Raw genomic sequence first — 20,653 nt, forward strand, 5'->3', positions numbered from 1 at the left:
GAGTGACATGTTCTCTCCGTGCCTGTGTGGGTTTTCCCCGGGTACTCCGGGTTTCCTACCACATTCCAAAAAAACATGCATGGTAGGTTAATTAAAGACTCTAAATTGCCCGTAGGTGTGAATGTGAGTGTGAATGATTGTTTGTCTATACGTGCACTGTGATTGGCTGTCGACCAGTTCAGGGTGTACACCGCCTCTCGCCCAGAGTTAGCTGGGATAGTCTCCAGCACGCGAGCGACCCAAGTGAAGATTAACAGTACGGAAACATACAGTATATCACTTTGATTACAGAATTGTCAAAAGATGTGTTCAACAGTGCTATTTTATTTATTTTTGTGCCTTGCGACAGTGCAATTTGCATCAGCAATTGTGAAATAAATAAATCAACAATCAAAGTTGTTTCTTTTTAAATAATATCCTAAACTACAGGAGATTGTGCTTTTGTATTTTTATGGATGCCATATTACTAATTTTTTAAGGTGTGTTAATTTGTCGGCCTTTGTGTATTCACTTCAAACGTAACTGGCGGGTGAGGTTCGTAGTTCGCACACATTATGGTGACAGTGACCGTCAGCTTTGCTATTTATTCCACCTTTACATTACAAATACATTTAAGTATTGTTGTAAACCACAACACGTATGCTTTATAAACTGTATTTGCATGGCTGCCCAGCTGGGTTGCTCACTCAAAGCTCAGAAATGCACTTCAAGCAATGTGTGAAAGCTGATGTTTACAAAGTCATCTTCCAAGAAATGGGGCCCACAACCGCACGATTCCGGTTCCGAAATGCTTAGGAATTTCGCCAAAAGTAAATTGAAGGTGATGCAAAGCTTTGCACAAGACACAGCCGCGTTGTCGCTCAGCCATTTCTCCTGAGATGAGTGGGCGTGCACCAACAGAGGTTGATGGTAGTATGATAAAAGAGATCAAACAAGTGGTACTTGAATATTAATTGACACAACTACATCACAATTCCAGCCAATTCAAATCCACCCGTTTTGCAAGCCTTATGCTGTTTATTGCCTTTTTGCATTCAAGCAACAAACTGCATAATGTCAAACTTTAACCATGTCAAACTCATTTTGACCCATGTTATGCATAAAACTGAAAAGATGGATTTTGATGACCTTTAGTTGACCTTTTGCGCCTTCATATTTGATGACATCACAGTCCCCATTACCAGGCATTCCCCACTTAACAGTGTTAACAGATATTACAATATGATGTAATCTATCTCGTGTCTAACTACAGACTGTTTTTCAAATGCCAATATCTGCTTAAAGTTAACTATTTTTTTAGTGGGGGGGGGGGGGGGGACGACATACAACGCACTTCTCCAGCGAGTTATGATTTTGTTTTGTTGTTGTTTTTTTTGTTTTTTTGTTTGTTTGTTTTTTTGCAGGCCTACAGCGGGACGGCCGGTTCGACATGGCGGCCACTCAGCATGTTGCTGCAACGTCTGTAAATCCAGGCACCGTCTCGTGTTCTGTTAAATGCTATATCTGGTGTGATATGGTCCAGTTTCCAGGTGGAGTTGTATTATTATTATTATAATTATGAATAATAATTTTTTTTTTAATCTGATTAAACCATAAAAGAGGTGACGTCACGAGCGCTCGGTTCTCCAGGCTTCACGTGAGCTGCAGACTGCGCATGCGCAGAACTTGCCGAGAGTGGAGCTCTGTTAACAGTTGCGCACTCAGCGGGATGCTCCAGGTGGAAAACCCGAATATCATCTAAAGACCCATATTTTCCGACTGCAAATCACGGGTACCCCCTGCACCTGAGAAGCTAAAGGTGAGTTGGAGCTATCTCGGTTTAATTTGAACGACTTTAGTTGGAGTTTTAAAGTTTTAGGGGCATATTCACCTGTTGCCGTTACCGACTGTGAGAACTTCTGATGATGGGTAACTGACTTTAAAATATGTGCCAGCCACTCGAGCGCCATACATCCATCTGCATTTTGGGTCTGAGATGAAGTAGTTAGATTCGTACATCATTTTGCCGTTATTAGCTTTGTGTGTGCGTTTTCATTTTGTCAAGTCAAATCTGTCTTGAAGATAATCAAGTTCAATGTGCGTGCCTATGAGTCGGCAGCCTGTTACAAGAGCTTCGTTAACTTTCTCTTATTTCTTGGCTTCTTTCCCAAACTGTTGTTGTTTTTTTGTTTTTTGTTTTGGATTGTTTTTAAAAACCATATGTGCGTTTTGCGTCGTGCTAGTTTGTGAACCATTTGCAGCGTTTTTTTTTACTGTTTTTTTTTTTTGTTTTTGTGGAGAATATCTGCGCTCTGTGAATCGGACGGCCGTTAAAACATAGCCGTTATAACGTTATCCTTATGAACGAGCCTCATTTACGCTGTTGCTGTCTCGCTTCTGGTGCTTCTTCAAAATTACACTACCAGACAATCTGTGATTCAATTTGGCCCAAAGAACATTTGGACGAATACGTCTCATATATATACGTCTCGCCAGTTGAGGGTGGCGGGGTGCTGGAGCCTATCCCAGCTGACTTGGGGCGAAAAGGCCGACGACACCCTGGACTGGTCTGTTACTGGAAGTAGGATTAGTCGGAATCAAATTGCAGATAATCCCAAACTGAAGTTACCGATATCTACAATTCGGTCTCAGATACACGTCACTCACGAGCAGAATGAATTGTCACGGAATTGTAGATACCTGTAATGACAAACCCAACCCATAGGAACGGGAAAAGTGACGTCATTCTGTCCTCGGTGAAATGACATTGCCGATATCTATAATTCAGTATTCACTCGGCAAAATCTCAATGACGGATAGGCTATGTCACAATTATCCCTCCATCCGCTTGCCGTACCGCTTGATCCTCACCAGGGAGGCGCGGTACACCCTGAACTGGTCGCCAGCCAATCGCAGGGCCCATAAAAACAAACAACCATTCGTGCGCGCATTCACACCTACGGGCAATTTAGAGTCTTCAATCAACTTACCATGCATGTTTTTGGGATGCGGGAGGAAACCGGAGTGCCCGGAGAAAGCCCACGCAGGCACGGGGAGAACATGCAAACTCCACACAGGCGAGGCCGGGGATTGAACCCCGGTCCTCAGAACTGTGAGGCAGATGTGCTAACCCGTCGCCCACCGTGCCGTAGTCACAGTTATGTTAGATATATTTTGAATTAAAAGTCCAACTCTTCCAAATATAAGCGAGAGTCGTCAAACACGTTGGTATCTCCAATTTAAACTCCAGATAGTCAAACTCAGCTGTTAAATCTTGAATCCGTTTGCCATATCGCCTTCATTTGTACTTTCCACCCTTCATTCTTTTTGCCTCCTGCTGTTAGAAAACTGCAGTTTGTCCACAGTCAAACTTCAACCTGCAGTCAACATTAGGACGTGACGTCACGCATGTCTAAATGTAGATAGACTGTGCATCTAAAGGGAAGAAAATATATAACTTTGGAACTCCTGAATGCCAAATGCCAATGTAAAGTGACCTATTTATTGTGTTTTATGTTCAGTCTTATGTACAGCAGTTTATTACAGCTGCAATTGTTTTTTTAAGTGCTCTATTAATAAAGTTGTTGAGTAATATAATCAGAGATGAGGTGCATGAGTACAGTATGTGTGAGAGATGTCACAGAGTGGGGAAAGAGACAAATAGTGCAATGTCATCATTTCATCATGAGAAAATATTGCAATTTTTGTAAAAAAAAAAAAAAATGCTGTGAAATCAGCATTTTTAGGCTGCAACAACAACAAAAAGTCTGCTAAATCCTGGAATGACAGAATTATGTACTTTCTGCCATCTTGTGGAAGAGCATTTAATTGTTTCGCCTGTCACTATATGCCGCTGGCATGGATAGATCAGAATCAGAATCAGAATCATCTTTATTTGCCAAGTATGTCCAAAACACACAAGGAATTTGTCTCCGGTAGTTGGAGCCGCTCTAGTACAACAAACAGTCAATTTACAGAACACTTTGGGGACATAAAGACATTGACAAAAAACAATTGTGCAAAAAGATGCAGAGTCCTCTAGCACTTAGAGCAGTTCAAACGACTAATATTGCAATAGTCCGGTGCAATGACCATTGTGCAAAGGGCGCCGAGACTTCAAGGAGTGTATGCGGTTTAAAGTGACGAGTAGTGCGATCATCTGGGACAATGTCGGTTGTGCAAATGTTACAGATACTCCTCAATCAGGGTGCAAATGGAGCAGATGCTACTCTGGCATGAGTGGCCAGTATATGCAAATAGTGCAGCATGGCGAGACAACTACAGTGAGTGCACGAGTAATACATAATTGGCCCCACAGAAATGTGACAACGAACTCAAGTCAAAAAATTGCCAGCTTGTTGTAATGGAATTATAGGTTAGGTGTTTAAGAAGTTGATCGCAAGAGGGAAGAAGCTGTTGGAATGTCTACTAGTTCTAGTTTGCATTGATCGGTGTCGCCTGCCTGAGGGAAGGAGCTGGAAGAGCTGGTGACCGGTGCAGACGGTCCGAGAGGATTTTGCACGCCCTTGTCTTAGTTCTGGCAGCGTGCAAGTCCTCAATGGTGGGTAGGGGGGTACCGACAATCCTTTCAGCAGTTTTGATTGTCCGTTGCAGTCGGAGTTTGTCCTTTTTTGTAGCAGCACCAAACCAGACTGTGATGGAAGAACACAGGACCGATTCGATGACCGCTGTGTACAACTGTCTCAGCAGCTCCGGTGGCAGGCCGTGCTTTCTCAGAAGCCGCAGGAAGTACATCCTCTGCTGGGCCTTTTTGAGGACGGAGTTGATGTCGTTCGCCCACTTCAGGTCCTGAGAGATTATAATTCCCAGGAACTCGAAGGTCTCGACGGTTGACACAAGGCAGCTGGACAACGTGAGGGGCAGCTGTGGCGAAGGATGCCTCCTGAAGTCCACGATCATCTCTACCGTCTTGAGCGTGTTCAGCTCCAGGTTGTGTCGCCCGCACCGCAGCTCCAGCCGCTCCGCTTCCTGTCGATATGCAGACTCGTCACCGTCCTTGATGAGGCCGATGACAGTGGTGTCATCTGCAAACTTCAGGAGCTTGACAGTCGGGTTCGCTGAGGTGCAGTCGTTCGTGTAGAGAGAGAAGAGCAGCGGAGAGAGGACACAGATACATTATTTTAAGTAAAAAGATTCAGTGAAATTGGATAATTTCCCACGGCACCCCTGATGAGCTCTCACGGCACACAAATTGGGAATCATTGGTCTATTGAAGCACTCCTCGTCTCCATCAGTGGTTGCTCATTCGTTTTGTTTGTTCCTCTTCCCGCCTGCAGAAGAGCCACCGGATCGCCATGCAGGTTCAGCAGAAGGCCGAGGCTCCGCTTCAGGGAGACCACCGCGACACGGACCTGATCAGAGAGTGTGCCGAGAGCACGGCGTCCGACTGGCTGCAGCTCTTGCCCAAAACGGAGAACAAACTCAAGCTGGTCGCCACCGCTGTGGGCTTCTACAAGACCTCGGCACAAGTAGGACATGCGTTAGATGTCAATGTGTGACATTGAATTAAATATCAACGAATGAAACCACCTCGTAGGCTATCGTTTTTAACACATACTATTAGAAAGTGTCTCCCCCTCGAAGGGGAGGTTAATGGGGGATAAGAAAAACCACCACCGGAGTGATACGCTCCCAATACAATCATAAAACTGACTTCAATTTCCCCTTTGCAGATATGCCGTGTGTTGGAAAGACTGGAAGAGGAGTATAAGAGGGAGGAGGTTTTCTGTGGAGGCGCAGACAAACTTGGCCCCAACTGTGAGATGGACCACTTGACCTCCATGATCAGTAAACACCTGGAGCAAAAGGAATCTTTCCTCAAGGTTGAAATGTCACAGTGGAAGATATATAGAGAGAGGTTTCCTATGTTATACCTCTAAACTCAAGTGTTTGTCGTTTGTCACTCAGGCGCGCACTCTGGCCAGGGGAATGGCGGACACCGTCCTCAAGTACATGAACAGGAACACCGTCAACATGGCAATGCTGAGTCACGACGAAGCACCGGATCAGCAAATCCAAAGTCAGTTTGGGGTTTAAAAAAGTAAATGGAATTCAATTATATAGATTAGCGATTCCCTCTGTCAGGCCACCCAAAAGTGTTAGAAAAAAAATAAAGAAAACAGCTGTAATACAACCCACCTGTATCAAGATCTCATAGATCAATGGATCTCAAAGCTTTTACTCAAAGGTTAGGAGGGAAACCTAGAATAACACTTAGCTCTCCAAGTACCGCAATCATGAGGTCATGATTATTGTTTGATTATTAGGTGTTATTTTGTTTTGACAGATATCCTTAATGACCTGCTGGAGAGAGAAAGTCGCCTCCTCTACTTGTGGACCCTAAAGAAGGAGCGTCTGGACCAGTGTCAGCAGTATGTGGTGTTTGAACGGTGTGCCAAACAGGTGCAAGAGTTAAAAACATGAGTCACTCGCTGAACCGCATCGTGAGACACGACCAAAAAAATCACGTGAGTTTGATTTTAGGCCCTGGAAAGGATTCACGACACGGCCGAGGTTTACCTTTCCATCCACTTCTCCGCTGGCTCAAGCATCCAATACAGGCAGGAGATGTTGAAGGAGCAAGAGTACTTCCACACCATCGCCGAGGTGGGTTGCGCGTCACACTCTCACCTCCGCATTTGGATGCAATGCAAGCATGTAAACATGCTCTCCATCGCTCTCCTGCAGCATATCGAGGAGTGCGTGAAGCTGCTCATCCAGCTGGCGGATGGCTACTGCAACACAGGTCATAGCCATGCTGCCGAGATTAAGAAATGGGCGACGACCCTGGACGTGTGCTACCGGGACTTCTCCCTGCGTATGGACAAGCACCGCTGCAGCGTGGAGAAAACCTCGGGTATCTCAGCCGACTCCAACAAGGCTGTAAGTCTAATTTCTTGTACTGGTATTTGTATGTTACAAGCCATCGGGCCAATGTTATACAGTGTACAATATTGTCCGTCTCGGGCACACTGAAACACAAAAAAAGATTTGAAAGAAATAATGTCATATCATTTTTCTGAGGTGCATACCTCACTTTTTTAAGTAACCTACAAGCCAAGTTTCCAAAATAATATGATTAGCCACAGTTAATTTATGATTTATGAATTACTTTTTCACACAGGGCCAGGGAGCATGGAATTTTTCCCCCCATGAATAAATAAATTCACCGTTTAAACACGGAATTTTACAGTTACTTTTTGTCTGATATTTACATTTGTTTGATGAACTTAAACCATTAAAGTGGGAAAAGTATGCCAAAAAAAAAAATAAGAATATGAGAAGGGGGCAAACTCTGTCACGGCTCAAGAAAATAAATGACGTTGCCTTATTCTGTCTGCCATTTGTTAGGATCTCCAAATGAACATGATTTCTGCCGCAGCTCAGGGGTCAGATGTCCAAATGGGGGATGCCAAACATGAACTTAATGAGAAGAAACACCAGTCTGCACGCAGACGCACGTATGGAACTAATTAGACCATTTAAGAAGTTAAAAATGAAGTGGACCAGATGATGGGCGGATTTATTGATTAAAAGTGTTCTAATGGTTCATGTTTTAGTTATTAGCCATTGGCGGATGAGGATAGGTTGAAGTCAATGCAATGGCACATATGTAATATATTTGCAGGATTTAAAGTGTCCTCCTTTGCATTTTCTTTGCTTGGTTAGCTCAGTAACAGCAGACAAAATCATGCCTTGTTTATGTTTTTGTTCAGTCTCATAATGGCAGAGCTGATGCAGACGGAAAAGGCCTACGTGCGAGACCTGAAGGAGTGCATGGACGTGAGTTTCACTTCTTTTACACGCATTTTTTTTTTTTTTTTAAAAACTCTACAAGGAACACAACTGAATCTTTGCGTGGCCTCATGCAGACTTATCTGTTGGAGATGACTAGCGGGAAGGAGGCGACCCCTCCAGGAATCCTCAATAAGGAGCACATCATCTTCGGGAACATGCAGGATCTTCATGAATTCCACAATAAGTAAGCATCAGCAGTGTCTCTCTCTTTTTTTTTTTTTTCTTTTTTTTTTTATCAGGAGCTGTGTCTTCTCACCAAAACAAAGAATACCAAAATGAGCCGTTATTGCTAGGGTTAGGTAGCAGTAGCTCCTCCTCGTGTTCATTTTGCTCTTTACGAAGAGTGGACTAAGATAAACTAATAGGCTATTCCCTCTCAATTCTCACTTGTAAAACATTACAGAAGTTATAATAGACCATAATCAAAGTTTACTTGCTTATGCTATTGAATGAGAAGGTGTGTCCAGGCTTTCAACTGTAACTGTGCACCACTCACTTTTTTGAAATGTATTAATGAGGTTTCATGACCTCTCTTTCTTTAGCATCTTTCTTAAGGAGCTGCAGAAATATGAACAGTTTCCTGAAGACGTTGGCCGTTGTTTTGTCACATGGGTATGCATCGCTTTCTTTCTTTTTCTCATCATACAGATACATAAAGGACTCAGAAAGAACCATGATCGTTCGTTTTTTGTTGTTGTTGTTGTTGTTGTCATTATAGGCTGATAACTTCCAGATATATGTGGATTACTGCACGAACTACCCAAATTCCACTCAGCTCATCCTGGACCATGCTGTGAACTATTTTGATGTAAGTGAAGTGTCAAGGTGACCATGGTGAAACGACAAGACATTATATTTCATTAGCTTACGTCATGTCTCTGCGGGCTCAACAGGAAATTCAGCAGACGCGCCAACTGGCGCACGCAGTCATCTCATACCTGATTAAGCCTGTGCAGAGAATCACAAAATATCAGCTCCTGCTCAAGGTAACTTCAAAAATAAACATCACTTAGGTGACAATTTATGATTCAGTGAAACCCCCCTTTATCTCGGGGATACTATACGTTCCAGAGCCACCCATGAGAGGTGAAATTTCACACTATAGAATGACTCCATAAAAGAAATCTTCTTGTAGTTTTATGCCTCTCAAATACATGACACACATTGAAAACACACTCGAGCGTTTTAAAAGACCTTCGAAATTGTACTTCAGAGATTTGTTTCAAAATACGTTATGCATGTTTGAAGATGAACCTACCTGGTACCTTCACTATATAAGATCTTGAGTGCCTTTGTTCGTATTATCCAGCACAATTGGGAACTTACTTACGTTGTTATTACTAGGCGCAACTGACGGCTCGCGCCTCTCGTCACAGCATGGAAAACCCCGTGATGACCCTGTGAGATGTATTCCAGCCATTTGAGGCTCAGCAGATATAACTTGTCGGTATGTGTAGGCGGAACAAAAGATGCCGGACGAAACGGGGCGTGGTTGCACGCGTTCGGTAAACACGCCCACGGCATTTGAGCGCAGAGACAACGGATTGATTTTTCAGGATTTTGAAGCCTCATTTTATATACTCGGTGCATTTTTTTAATCGGTCAAATTCGGCCAGATTTTTGACAGCAGACTTGTCTGTGGGATATCATATTTAGCAGACATTTATTTTCACATTACAGGCAGGGCCTCTAAGCGTTCCTTGGTATTGTATACCGTCGCTTTGAGGAAATAAATAATTCATAAATAAGAGCTTGCGTCAAGTTTTTCATTTGTCACTCCCAGTTGAAATTTACAGTAAAACTGACACATAAAACAAAATAATTCATCATTATATATTTAAACACCAAAATGTACAAACAGAGCATACAACAACACTTACAGACATATTCTCTCTGCTCTGTGGGAACAATGACTTGATGGGGCTTAGAGTAGACAACATCTTGTCAGTCATGCCTTCTGTCTCGGATAAGTTGTTCTTCCTCGGGCGCGGTGAATTCTTGATTTTTAAAGAAAACCTGCAAACGCGCCCTTCAAGTGTATTTGTACTTTCTTTAGGATCTGCTGGAATGCTGCGACGAAGGCAAAGGCAAGCTCAAGGACGCCGTGGAGGTGATGACTAGCATTCCCAAGAAAGCCAACGACGCCATGCATCTCTCCGTGCTGGAAGGTGACCGAACACGGACAAGAAGACCACACATTCGTTCGTTGTGGTGTGATTTGCTGATGTTTTCTCCTCTCCCCTCCGTCAGGTTTTAATGAGAACATTGAATCTCAGGGCAAGCTGATCTTTCAGGGGAACGTCCTGGTGCGGCATCCAAAGAGGCTGATCCACAAGGGCCGAAAAAGCCACCTCTTTCTCTTTGGGATGTCCCTAGTATTCAGCAAGGAGGTCATGGACTCCAACGGCCAGAACAAATACATCTACAAGCGCAAACTCTCTGTGAGTCCTCCTTAACACACGTTTCATCGACGTGACATTCCGTATAAAGATTACCATTGCATTGTCTCCCTAGACCTCCGAGTTGAAGGTGACAGAGGACATTAAGGGAGACCCCTGCAAGTTTGCTCTTTGGGTGGGATGCACACCCACGCCTAACAAGATTGTTCTTAAGGTAAGACACCTTTAAAGTTTGAACCATGTGGGATATCCGCACACCGTACTAACATTGAAATACGTTTTGGTTCACGCTTGGGATCTATGCTGGCCATTGGTGTCCACCTCGTTTCTTTTTTGTCATTCTTAATCAAAATTATTCTCTGAATGTGTTTTTTTTTTTACTCTATTTGGTATCTTCAACATAAATAAAAGTAAATCATTAAGTATTGGAACTGCATACAACATCATACGCCAAGTAAAACTCCAGCTGATAAGAGACGCCAATGTGGTTCGTTCAGACTTGTGGGATAGACAGAGTGAAACAACAATTCTCAAAAGCAGTTGATGAGTTGCAAATGCCCATAACCTTCGACTGTGCTCCTACTTAATAGGCGTCCGACATAAAGAGCAAGCGGGAATGGATCAAGCGGATCGGGGAGGTGATCCTCGAGCGCTCAGTTAACCGCCACAAGTGCCTGGGGAGGACAGCTGACAGCTCCACGGCCCTGGAGGGCTCGGGGCCCTGCTCCGTGCCCAGCGGTGCGCAGTCCATGGAGATGGACAGCGTCGTCAACTGCAAAGGTAACAATGAGCTCAATAAGGTCTCAGTATGATGACGGGCTCAAAGTTGTACAGCGCAGCAACAGTACAGTGGAACCTCCAAAGCGGAATACTCAAAAAAGGGATACTATGAAAAGCTGTTTGAACATTTTAAGGGCCCTGTATCCATCCATCCATTTTCTGAGCCGCTTCTCCTCACTCGGGTCGCGGGCGTGCTGGAGCCTATCCCAGCTATCCCAGCTGTCATCGGGCAGGAGGCGGGGTACACCCTGAACCGGTTGCCAGCCAATCGCAGGGCACATACAAACAAACAACCATTCGCACTCACAGTCATGCCTACGGGCAATTTAGAGTCTCCCCGGGTCCTCAGAACCGTGAGGCTGACGCTCTAACCAGTCGGCCACCGTGCCGCCGGCCCAGTACTAGTAGTTTGGGTATTTGTCCTCCAGAGTCGTAATCATGAGGACAAAGAGCGTACTAGTCTAGTACATTCTATTCGGAGTTTAGGACAACTCAAGGCACTAGCCCAACTACTGTATGATATTTCTGCACTCGAGTAGCACAACTTTGGCATACTAGTAGGACCTGTTACGAGTCAAGCAAAGGTACAAGTGGGTATTTTGGCACTACTAGTGGAGTCTAGGAGGCTCCTAGTGTGTGACACATGCCCAGTAGTTAAGAGTGCAGCACAGTAGTTTACAAGTAAGGCAAAGAGTATGATGATGTCTGTCTAGCCACGAATGTAATTAAGTAGCATGCACCTAAATACCACTAAGTGACAACTTTCCTCTCCATCAAGTGTCTTGTCCTGTCATCGTCACGGTGTGCGGAATTTTACCTTACTTGTACTTGTAGTTGTATTATCCAGTGTTTTATTTCTATTTAAACTTGTCCGACAAGCAAGAATGTCACTCAAGATGGCGATAGCTCGAGCCTAAACAACTTTTGCATTCATTCCTATTGAAATAATGTTGTTGTCATGTACTCATGATTGCACAAGATGTAAGCAGGCATCAATTTGGAGGTGCCACTGTACAACACCTGTGACAAACATTCTTTGATTCATTCCAGGTATATTCCTAATTTTGAAATCTTTTTGACAAAAAGTTGATATTTAGACATGACACCACCACCTTTAAAGAAACAGATAGCGTCAGAGTGTGTTGCGGAGTTGTCAACGTGCTTTTCTTCTCTTCTTTGTGAAGTTGTTAACAAGCGGTGTCGCCGTGTGTGCGGTGTCTCGCAGGCAACACGAGGCGAAGGTGGCTGAGGAACATCAAGGCAGGCGGTCTCAAGATGAGATGCGTGGCCCCTGAGCACGGGGGGAGAGCGGTGAGATGCTGGTAACACCTTTCAATTACTCCAAAATGGCCAACCCCGAAATGGTCACCATTTTGAGGAAATGCATTTGGGTAAATTCAGCGGGCAGTGCATCTAAACTGACATTTAAGTTATTGGTTTATGGTGATGATGTCGTTCTGTAACTTGTGTGGCGTGTATTACCAAGTAATGGCTACGGTTAAGCTTTCCGTACTGTGGGTATTACTCCAGCTGCTGAAAACTAACTAAAAATGTTACTTGTAATCTAACTTAGTTACTGTTGAAATCCAGTGCCGGTAATCAGGAAAGTAATTAGGTTACTTTTAAACTCAAGTAATCAGTAACTGAACTAAGTTTCTTTTTCAAGGTAACGGTGGCGACACGGGTCACGACGCTGCAGCAAGAGGGAAGGCGAAGCGTGTCCCAAGTCGTTGCCCCTGACTCCACCAGGGGCAACCGTGACCACCAAGTTGAGTTTGGCCAACTTGGGGGACCCTGGCTGAAGCCCACTTCGTGTCACGACCGTGGCTGTTCAGCAGCAGTGTAGCCGGACACACAAGGCACTTTTGCTTATTTTGTTGTTTGATTTTGTTTATTGAACACTTTTTCTATATTACTTTTTGTATATTTATATGATGTATTTTACCAAAAAAAAAAACAAAAAAAAAACTGTCATTGGCATGTATACTGAAGGTTTTTGAACTGGTTTAATAGCGTGTGTGTTTGTGTGGACATGGATTGGGAAAAGAAATTCGGATTTGGCACTCAATGTTTTATCTTCTTGTGTTTGTGATGCATTTAGCAACTTTCCTCAGAAGTTGGGAATTTATATACAGTAAAAAAAAGAGGGATTATACTTCATTGCTCTTAATATTTTCAATTTGTACAGGTTTTGATCTCTTTCAGACAGAAAGACATTTCCCTTTTTACTGTTTTAAAGACTGTTCATCACCTCTATACGCATTAAACATATTGAACTTAAAGTGGCACTAAGCAGATATCCGTGTGTTTTGTTTCTAAATACATGAAATATGTTTGAAGATAAGTGCTGAAAACAAATGCAAAGACATAACAATATAGTGGTGAATTGTTGAGCTATAGCTTAAGCATCTTTTTCGGCAGGGCTAAAACACACCCCCATTGATGTCATGGGGCTGGGGCGTATCCAGTGCTCCCTCGCCACTTCGCGCTTCCCGTTTTGCGGCTTCAGTGCTTCGCGGTTTTCCACCTTTCGCGGGGGGTTCTGGTCCCCATTAACCACGAAAAACAAGGGAACGCTGTACTTTCTATCGTGAGTTCCCTCCCCCACTTATATAAGGACAAAGCGAGTTTGTGCTTAGCTTCCATCGCGAGCCCCATTTGCCACTCCAGCGTGCAGTTGGCGAGCTAACGATGCCCACGCCCCAAAAAATGTGTTCGCTGGATGCTTCAATTTTACATTTCAATTTTGAAGACATATGCAGATGGCGAGCTCGGCAGTGCGCATTTTACAATGGGTAATTTTGTAATCTTTCACTAGAGACAACATGGCTTCATAACTTGATACTAGTGAATGGGTCAGGGACGACTGTCTACCGACCTGGGCTTCCTCCGACCGTCCCTCTGTTGTCTGGTGCCGTCACCAACAATGAGGGTAAGTTGACTTGTGTGCTTATTTTTATGGTTTTGTCCACAATAACCAGTCAATTTTGAAGTTGAGCCTCCTAATGTGATTTTACATTTAAAAAAAATAAATAAATAAGCCATCACCCCATCAGTATGTTTGATTCCTTTTGGCGCATCCATTCGACACGCCCACAGTGTCTGAGAGCTGAGAGGTGGCCCTTATCATTCAAGTTTTGAAGCCGGATTTTATATACTTTAGCCATTTTTTTGTATTCATTCAAATTCCTTGGCAGGCGAGTTAACAATACTCTTCTCTCTGGGGTGTCGAATTTACATGACTTTTTTGGGCCTGTTTAGTGCCACTTTAATCATATTCTCTCATCAATGCTCCCCCCCTCACATTCTCTCTCTCTCCCATTTTCATCCCTACACTTTCAGCCTTGCCAACCTTGTACTGGAACATTTCCTTCTTAACTTCTTATCATCCTTTTAACTGCTTTATCACGTGATTTCAAGTTTTATGATTTCGCTCATGGGGTTCAACGATGAATCGTTTTCTGATGGAAATTGAAATTTCAGACAATGCGATGATGTGATCTCCAAAGTCAAAGCGCTATTTATTTATTTTTAATATATTTGTATAGATATAACATATTCACTCTCATGCTTTTATTGCAGCCCACATCCACTATCTTTAGCAACCGCCTCATTCAAATTAAAATCACTGGACACTGTAGTGTCTGGGATGGCAAATCAATGATAAGTTTCCTTTTGAATGATCATACGGTTGTGGAATGTCAATTTGGATGCACCAAGATGTCGATTTCTGTTTCTCTTTAATAGTTACCCGTTGAGTGTGTTGTGACTGTTTAAAGTGGGCGTGCACGTTTTATTCTTGTCCACTTGGGGTCGCCCTTCTCACACCACACAGTGTTCCTTTTTGTTGTTGTAGTGGAAACTTTGTTACTTGCACGCTGACAAACGAGGCATGCGGTGGATGTTTTATTCCTCAGTCGTCATAGCAATATATTGGCACTTTGTTGATCCTCGAATCATGATCAATAATTAAATATGCCGATGTGCGAAGTAGGTGAGGAAATCCGCAGGTATTTCGCATTCCGTTGGGCACATTATATAGATTACGTCAATCTCACTTCAAATATGGAATATATACGACAATAATTCTGATGAAGGGATGAGACCCCTTCCGAAAACGTTTATTGTCAACGTGACGCTTTGCGTAGCTCCAACATTCATTTGGTATTGAAATGGAAGTAACTTCAGCAAATGATGGGACTCAGCCAGTGCACGTCACAGGCTGACTTTGCTTTCCATGTGGTGGCACGAGACACAAGGGGGGGGGGGGGGGGGGCACTCCGATGATTGTGGCCAGTGTTGACGGTGTTGACAAATTGACGGGCTTTGTCATGCACATGCGTGCATTTAGGAGGAAGGGGAATAAATAAAGTTATTTCAACAAATTGAATATACCTGTCGCGGTAGGTTTAAATTGAGTGGCGGAAGGAATTGATAAAATGCAGAACAATAATAGATTCCGGTTTCGACAATGAATAGTGCGTCCTGTCATTCGTCCTTACATTAACATGGCTATCGGTTCAGACGCAGACAACAACATTACTATCAGCCAATCGGTGGATTCGCTGACTCCGCCGCGGAAATTAATGACCAATCAGATGTCCGCAAGCCGCCACCGACACGCGCCAGACATCCAATCAGTGATTTGACAGAGTCAGCTTCACCCAAAACCGACCAGTCAGGCGCCTGTCTGGGCTGCACGGCGCGAGGGGCTGACCAATGAGCTGTCTCTCGGGAGGCGCGGAGGGGGCGATCGTCTGCTAGGCCCAATCGTCGGTTCAGTGCCGCCTGCCGGTGCCGGGGACTGGTGGTGAGTATCCGCTGCAGCGCGTCAGGACGGGACCGTGAACCCGGAGACGGTACACAGCGAGGCGAAAGCAAGACACAGGTGAGACCGAGGATGCGAACGCGGCCTGGGTGTTTTGAACTGACAACGGCGGCAAGGCGGCTGCTTGTTAAGTCGTTGTGCTACCGGTGCTTCTGCTCGTAGACAATAGAGCGCCTTTGCTTGGCTATTAATTGATGCGGCTTGCCACTGACGTCGTCTCGAACCGTTAACGTCCATTTCAATGTCTCGGGCACGAGCTTCAACATGGCCAGTGTCTGCCTTGTGTTTGGACTCCCCCTAAAAATAAAAAAAATAATAAAAAAAATTAAAAAACCCAAAAAATCGTGTTAAGTGTTTTGAGGGAGATGTTGACTGCTTTGTGATGCGAACGGAATGCCTCCAGTCCTCTTCATTGTTTGATGCTGAGTCTCTTGGGGTTCACCGGAGCCCGGATCGTGCAAATACTTCTTAATGCTCGTTTAAAGAGCACCTGGATGAGATGAGGCGTTTACAATGGTTTTATGGAGGCAAAGCGGCTTGAAGTGGTGGATTAAACGCGCTGGGGAGGAGGCCGGCGAGTGCTGATGGCTCTCAGCAATTAGGAAGGGGGGAGGGGGGGGGGGGAGGGAAAAAAAAAAAAAAAAAACTACGAAATGTATCAGCCATTTACGTGGAGACTCAACTGGGTTCACTTGCACCTAAATGGCTGCCTTGGTGCCTGACAGCGTAACCGTGATCTCACTGTGAGGCGGCGAGCAACGAGGGGCTGATTTGTGCCCAGAGTGGCGGATAAACTAACGTAGATGTGCGGCGTTGCACGCCGAGAGGGAATCAATATCCAATGTAGTCTGCCCATTATGGTGCACTTTAACGCAGCGATCGCCTTGCCTTTGCTGCTGCTCGACAACGTTTCGCCCAATCACCTCGCAGCTTATAACACATCAAGATCACTTTCTTAAACTTTCTAACTTTATTTTTTATTTTTTTGGAGGGGGTGAAAAGACGTCTTGAGAAGCATAGGTTAGGCCACATTTGAGTCGGTGTGTTTTTGTGTTGCAGTCGTTTTGTCATAAAAAGCCATAACGTTCAAGTCTGGAAAACTGAGTTGACCAGGTGATTGTCACTGCTTTTTTCACAAAACAGCATACTGTCATTTCCTACCCGCTGCTCTTTCTGAACATCGGGGCTCCCCTTTGACAAATTGTCACCTCCTTATCAATACAAAGCAATCCCACAAACTTTGGTCCAGAAATAGAAGCGAGCAGAACTTGATAAACTCCACAGCGTGATCGTCGGTCTGTATGAATGAATGGTTCCTGCTGGTAAGGAGTGAATGAACTGTAGTATTCTCAATGATGGAGTCTTCCTCCTCTTCTCTCCATCTCAGGGTCCCCTGTCAGCCCTGGGTTTTGCCCCATTTAAAACATTTTGGGTTCTAGTGCACAATCAGGGTTTTTTAGTTATGTGACCATTTTGCACTTCTATGTCATTATTGAAATACTACAAGGTAATATACAGTGGGAATGCAGTTTGTTCAGATTTGAAAATATTTTTTCCCCATAGGAGATACTGGAAACAATCAGTTCCAGGGTCAAACTGTCATCGTCATAAAGCCCTGTTCAGGTAATGTTTTAAGTTACATTATAAGAAGTGTAAAAAAAAATAAGTTAACCATTGTCCGCAATTAACGTTGATAGACTCGTTTTTTAACCTTTTTTTAAAAAAAGGAGAAGTTAACCCATCATATAAAGTAACACGTTCAAATCAAATACTCCCTTTGATAACTATTGACTGCACTAGAAGTAACTAGCCCATCAATGGCTAGCTAGCACGAGCAGCCAACGTTAGCCATCAACTCCACACGGCGGACTTCGCTGTCTCTCATGCTAGATGCTGGAGATGCATGCCTTACCACTTTAAAAAGTACTGTAAGCTTGCCTACCTTATGTGACGTCTCATGTTCATTTTCCCTTCTTGCGTTTTTCTTCTCTTTGTTGAGATAGGTCCCTCTTTTGGAATTGGTACAAAATGCAGGATGCTGGCTGCACATAATTCTGTTTTTGGGTTTTCAAGACTTGAAAAAAATGTAACTGTTCTAGTTTCCTAGTTGTACATCTTTGTGTACATGGTAGAGCCAGATTAGCCATTTCCTTGAAATGTTATAACATCTTGAGATGGTATATTGCGTGTACAGATTTTTAAATAAATTTTCATGCATACATGACAAAAAAATACTTTAAATTACCAAGATGACAATGATAGAGATTGTTGAGGTTACTCAAAAGATTTGAGGTGTTGCTCCTCTTTGTAGGGACTTTTTTAAAAATGGTATTCTCTGCATGCAGGGTAATTGTCTTGGATTAGTTTTCCATCTGCTGTATTCTAAAAACCGTAGTACGCCCACACTCCTGCCCCAGTCTTCTTTGTAGGTGAAAAAATATCGCCTTCCGCTGTGCATGTTTCATAGCACTGTGGATGGTCTATTGTTCTGGATTTTATAGTCAACAAATTAAATGGAAAGACCCAGGATTTACTCATTTCCTTACTCTGTGTGCGTGCCTTTTGGTTCTCATTTTCGTTTGGGGCTCAAACAATTAGGAAGTACTGTATCAAATATCAAAAAAACTGTTCAATTTTGTGTCATCGGTTGCGTATGTCTTTGGGTTTTGACTAGTCAGTCCAACAAGCCAAAAAAAGATGTCTTGAGCATTAGAGGGAAATTGCTGTGCCTTAGCTCTGGATGCTGTAGTGTTATACTCCACAGAGTCCACTTTACCGCAGTTGTTTACTGCCCTCAGTAACGTTTGTAATCAAATTTGTCCTCTTAACATGACCATCATCCACATACTGAGAAGTAGAAACAGGAGACCCTCGTTCGACTTTGTAGTTGTTTGTTAACGTTTTTTGTTCTGACTGGTTGTTTCTTTTCAAATAGGGTTTTTTTTTGTGTTTGTTTTTTTTTGGGCCGGTGTTTTGAAGATTGTTTGAGCAGAGGGGTGTGATGATTGGGGAAAATGGAATGACCAAATGTCTGTAAAAATGGGAGAGAAAAAAAACATTGGTGGGGCAGCATTTTGCCAGTTTTGTGCAAACACGTCAAGCGTGCTGGTCGTGGGTTACCTTTCACCGCAATGTTACACAATCTTTATGTCTTTATATAGGCAAACCACTTTCAAAGCAAATATGTCTGCAGCACGCAGAATGGAAAACTGGTGTTACTGTAGCTAACCCCAAACAGTAAATGTACCGCATTTGGTACCTAGTGATTTGTTTATTTCAGGCAGCGTTCCAGTAGCTGCAATGGTGTCCCCAGGTGTCCTTCTGGAACTACCGCGAGTCCATTTTTAAAGGATCCTGCTTTTAATAACCACTAACAACAAATAGCCATTTTTCTTGATGTTCTTGCCTTAGTGTTTGTTGGCAGTCTCTGAGTCGCTTAGTTGAGTTGAGGTATATAGCTACAATCTAACCTGTGCTTATTTTATACATATATACATATAAAACAATCCAAATCATTTTTACCCTTTTCACAATATTTTAATAAAAGATTAATATATGCCGAAAGTTGCATTCTGCGCAGTTGAAATTGCCTATTGTTAAAAATAGTGAAAGAAACAGAGATTTTCTGGAGACAGATATGGTGAGACAAAGGGTAGTGCAGGGCGGGGGGTGTTAGAACATCTTCTTCTGATTTTGAGCCAGGCACGAGTCTGAATTAATGGGCCAGATAGCACTGGAAGAGAGTATTTTACAGTGTTTGCATCGATGAAGCCTGATGTCTATACCTGCCAAAGCACCTCTTCATCCAAGCAGGAGTTTCACCTGCTTCTTCTATGTTGGAAAAAAAATGTGATAAATGCAACTCATTTTGTTTTGAAAAAGAGAGGGGGAAAAAACAACGTGATTTTCATTGTGTAGCTGTTTAAAGCCACCTTTACACCAGTCGGTCATGTTCCGTTTGGTTAGCATTAGAGATTCAACTGTATGACGTGACAAAAAAAGATTACAGTTACCAGCGTTTTCATTTATGAAAGGACTTTTTGTCAAATCAATCCGGGTGCTAGCCACATACCTGCTTCAGGTTTAGACCGTAGGAGGGGAGCTCTGTCTCTCTTTTACTCGAAGGCTAAAGTCAGGGATACCTGGATGTCAGAGCTAATTTGCCATTTTCCCTCTGATATAGGAATGAGTGGACACAGACTATTTACATATTTAGTGGATTTTTCTCCAATTCTGTGACAGAATTATTCTGCTTTTAAACTTAAATTTGCTCATTTCAGGACTCATAAAAAGCCTGCTGCACACCAAGCGAACGCGACCGAACTCCACTGAACTCTCGTACAGTGTGCATGTTTCTGCAACCAATTTTCATGAGTCACCAACCGTCGGCCGCTAGTTTTGCTGCAATAAAAAATATTAATTGCACGTGAACAGCATCCCAACGTCTCAATTGTAAGGGCCAATCAAAAATGCCACGTTGTGTCACATGAGCTTTCACAACAACAACAAAAATTTATCCGGCTATGAAGTGAGATCCAGCCGGCCACTGGAAGCTTTACCAATTTAGTATATGCATTATAGATATTGTATTTTACAAAAATACTTAGCTTTATTTATATACCTGGGACTAAAAAGTAAAGCATGGAGAGTACCGTATTTTCACGAACCATAGGGCGCACCATATTAAAAAGCCCAGTCTCAGTTACGGGTCTATTTCTGTATTTAACACATACATAAGGCGCACCGTATTATTGGGCGCAGGCATGGTAAAACATACGGTAGCATGCATGCACGCTAAAACAATGTTTTTAAAAAGGCAGCGGGAGCAAAACTGAGTTTGGTTGTACTT

General features: G+C 43.3%; 2 protein-coding genes across 2 annotated transcripts in view; both read left to right on the forward strand.

The window, feature by feature from the left end:
* Positions 1 to 1,429: 1,429 nt before the first annotated feature.
* LOC133396150 (triple functional domain protein-like) lies at positions 1,430 to 12,822 on the forward strand. Its single transcript, XM_061665635.1, has 19 exons — positions 1,430 to 1,462; positions 5,277 to 5,468; positions 5,673 to 5,822; positions 5,908 to 6,019; positions 6,287 to 6,402; positions 6,484 to 6,606; positions 6,688 to 6,879; positions 7,351 to 7,460; positions 7,716 to 7,782; positions 7,872 to 7,981; positions 8,340 to 8,409; positions 8,516 to 8,605; positions 8,691 to 8,783; positions 9,854 to 9,965; positions 10,048 to 10,238; positions 10,312 to 10,410; positions 10,787 to 10,976; positions 12,202 to 12,287; positions 12,643 to 12,822. Exons 1-19 carry the CDS (start codon positions 1,430 to 1,432, stop codon positions 12,820 to 12,822), a joined length of 2,316 nt encoding a protein of 771 aa, XP_061521619.1.
* A 2,947-nt stretch (positions 12,823 to 15,769) lies between these two features.
* gatad2b (GATA zinc finger domain containing 2B) overlaps positions 15,770 to 20,653 on the forward strand; it is a 69,574-nt gene continuing 64,690 nt past the window's right edge. Inside the window, exon 1 of the mRNA XM_061664315.1 lies at positions 15,770 to 15,864. The gene's annotated coding sequence lies outside the window, so the exon portion shown is untranslated. The remainder of the gene's footprint in view (positions 15,865 to 20,653) is intronic.

Source organism: Phycodurus eques, chromosome 20 (genome assembly GCF_024500275.1).
Source record: "Phycodurus eques isolate BA_2022a chromosome 20, UOR_Pequ_1.1, whole genome shotgun sequence".
Taxonomy (NCBI): Eukaryota; Metazoa; Chordata; class Actinopteri; order Syngnathiformes; family Syngnathidae; genus Phycodurus; species Phycodurus eques.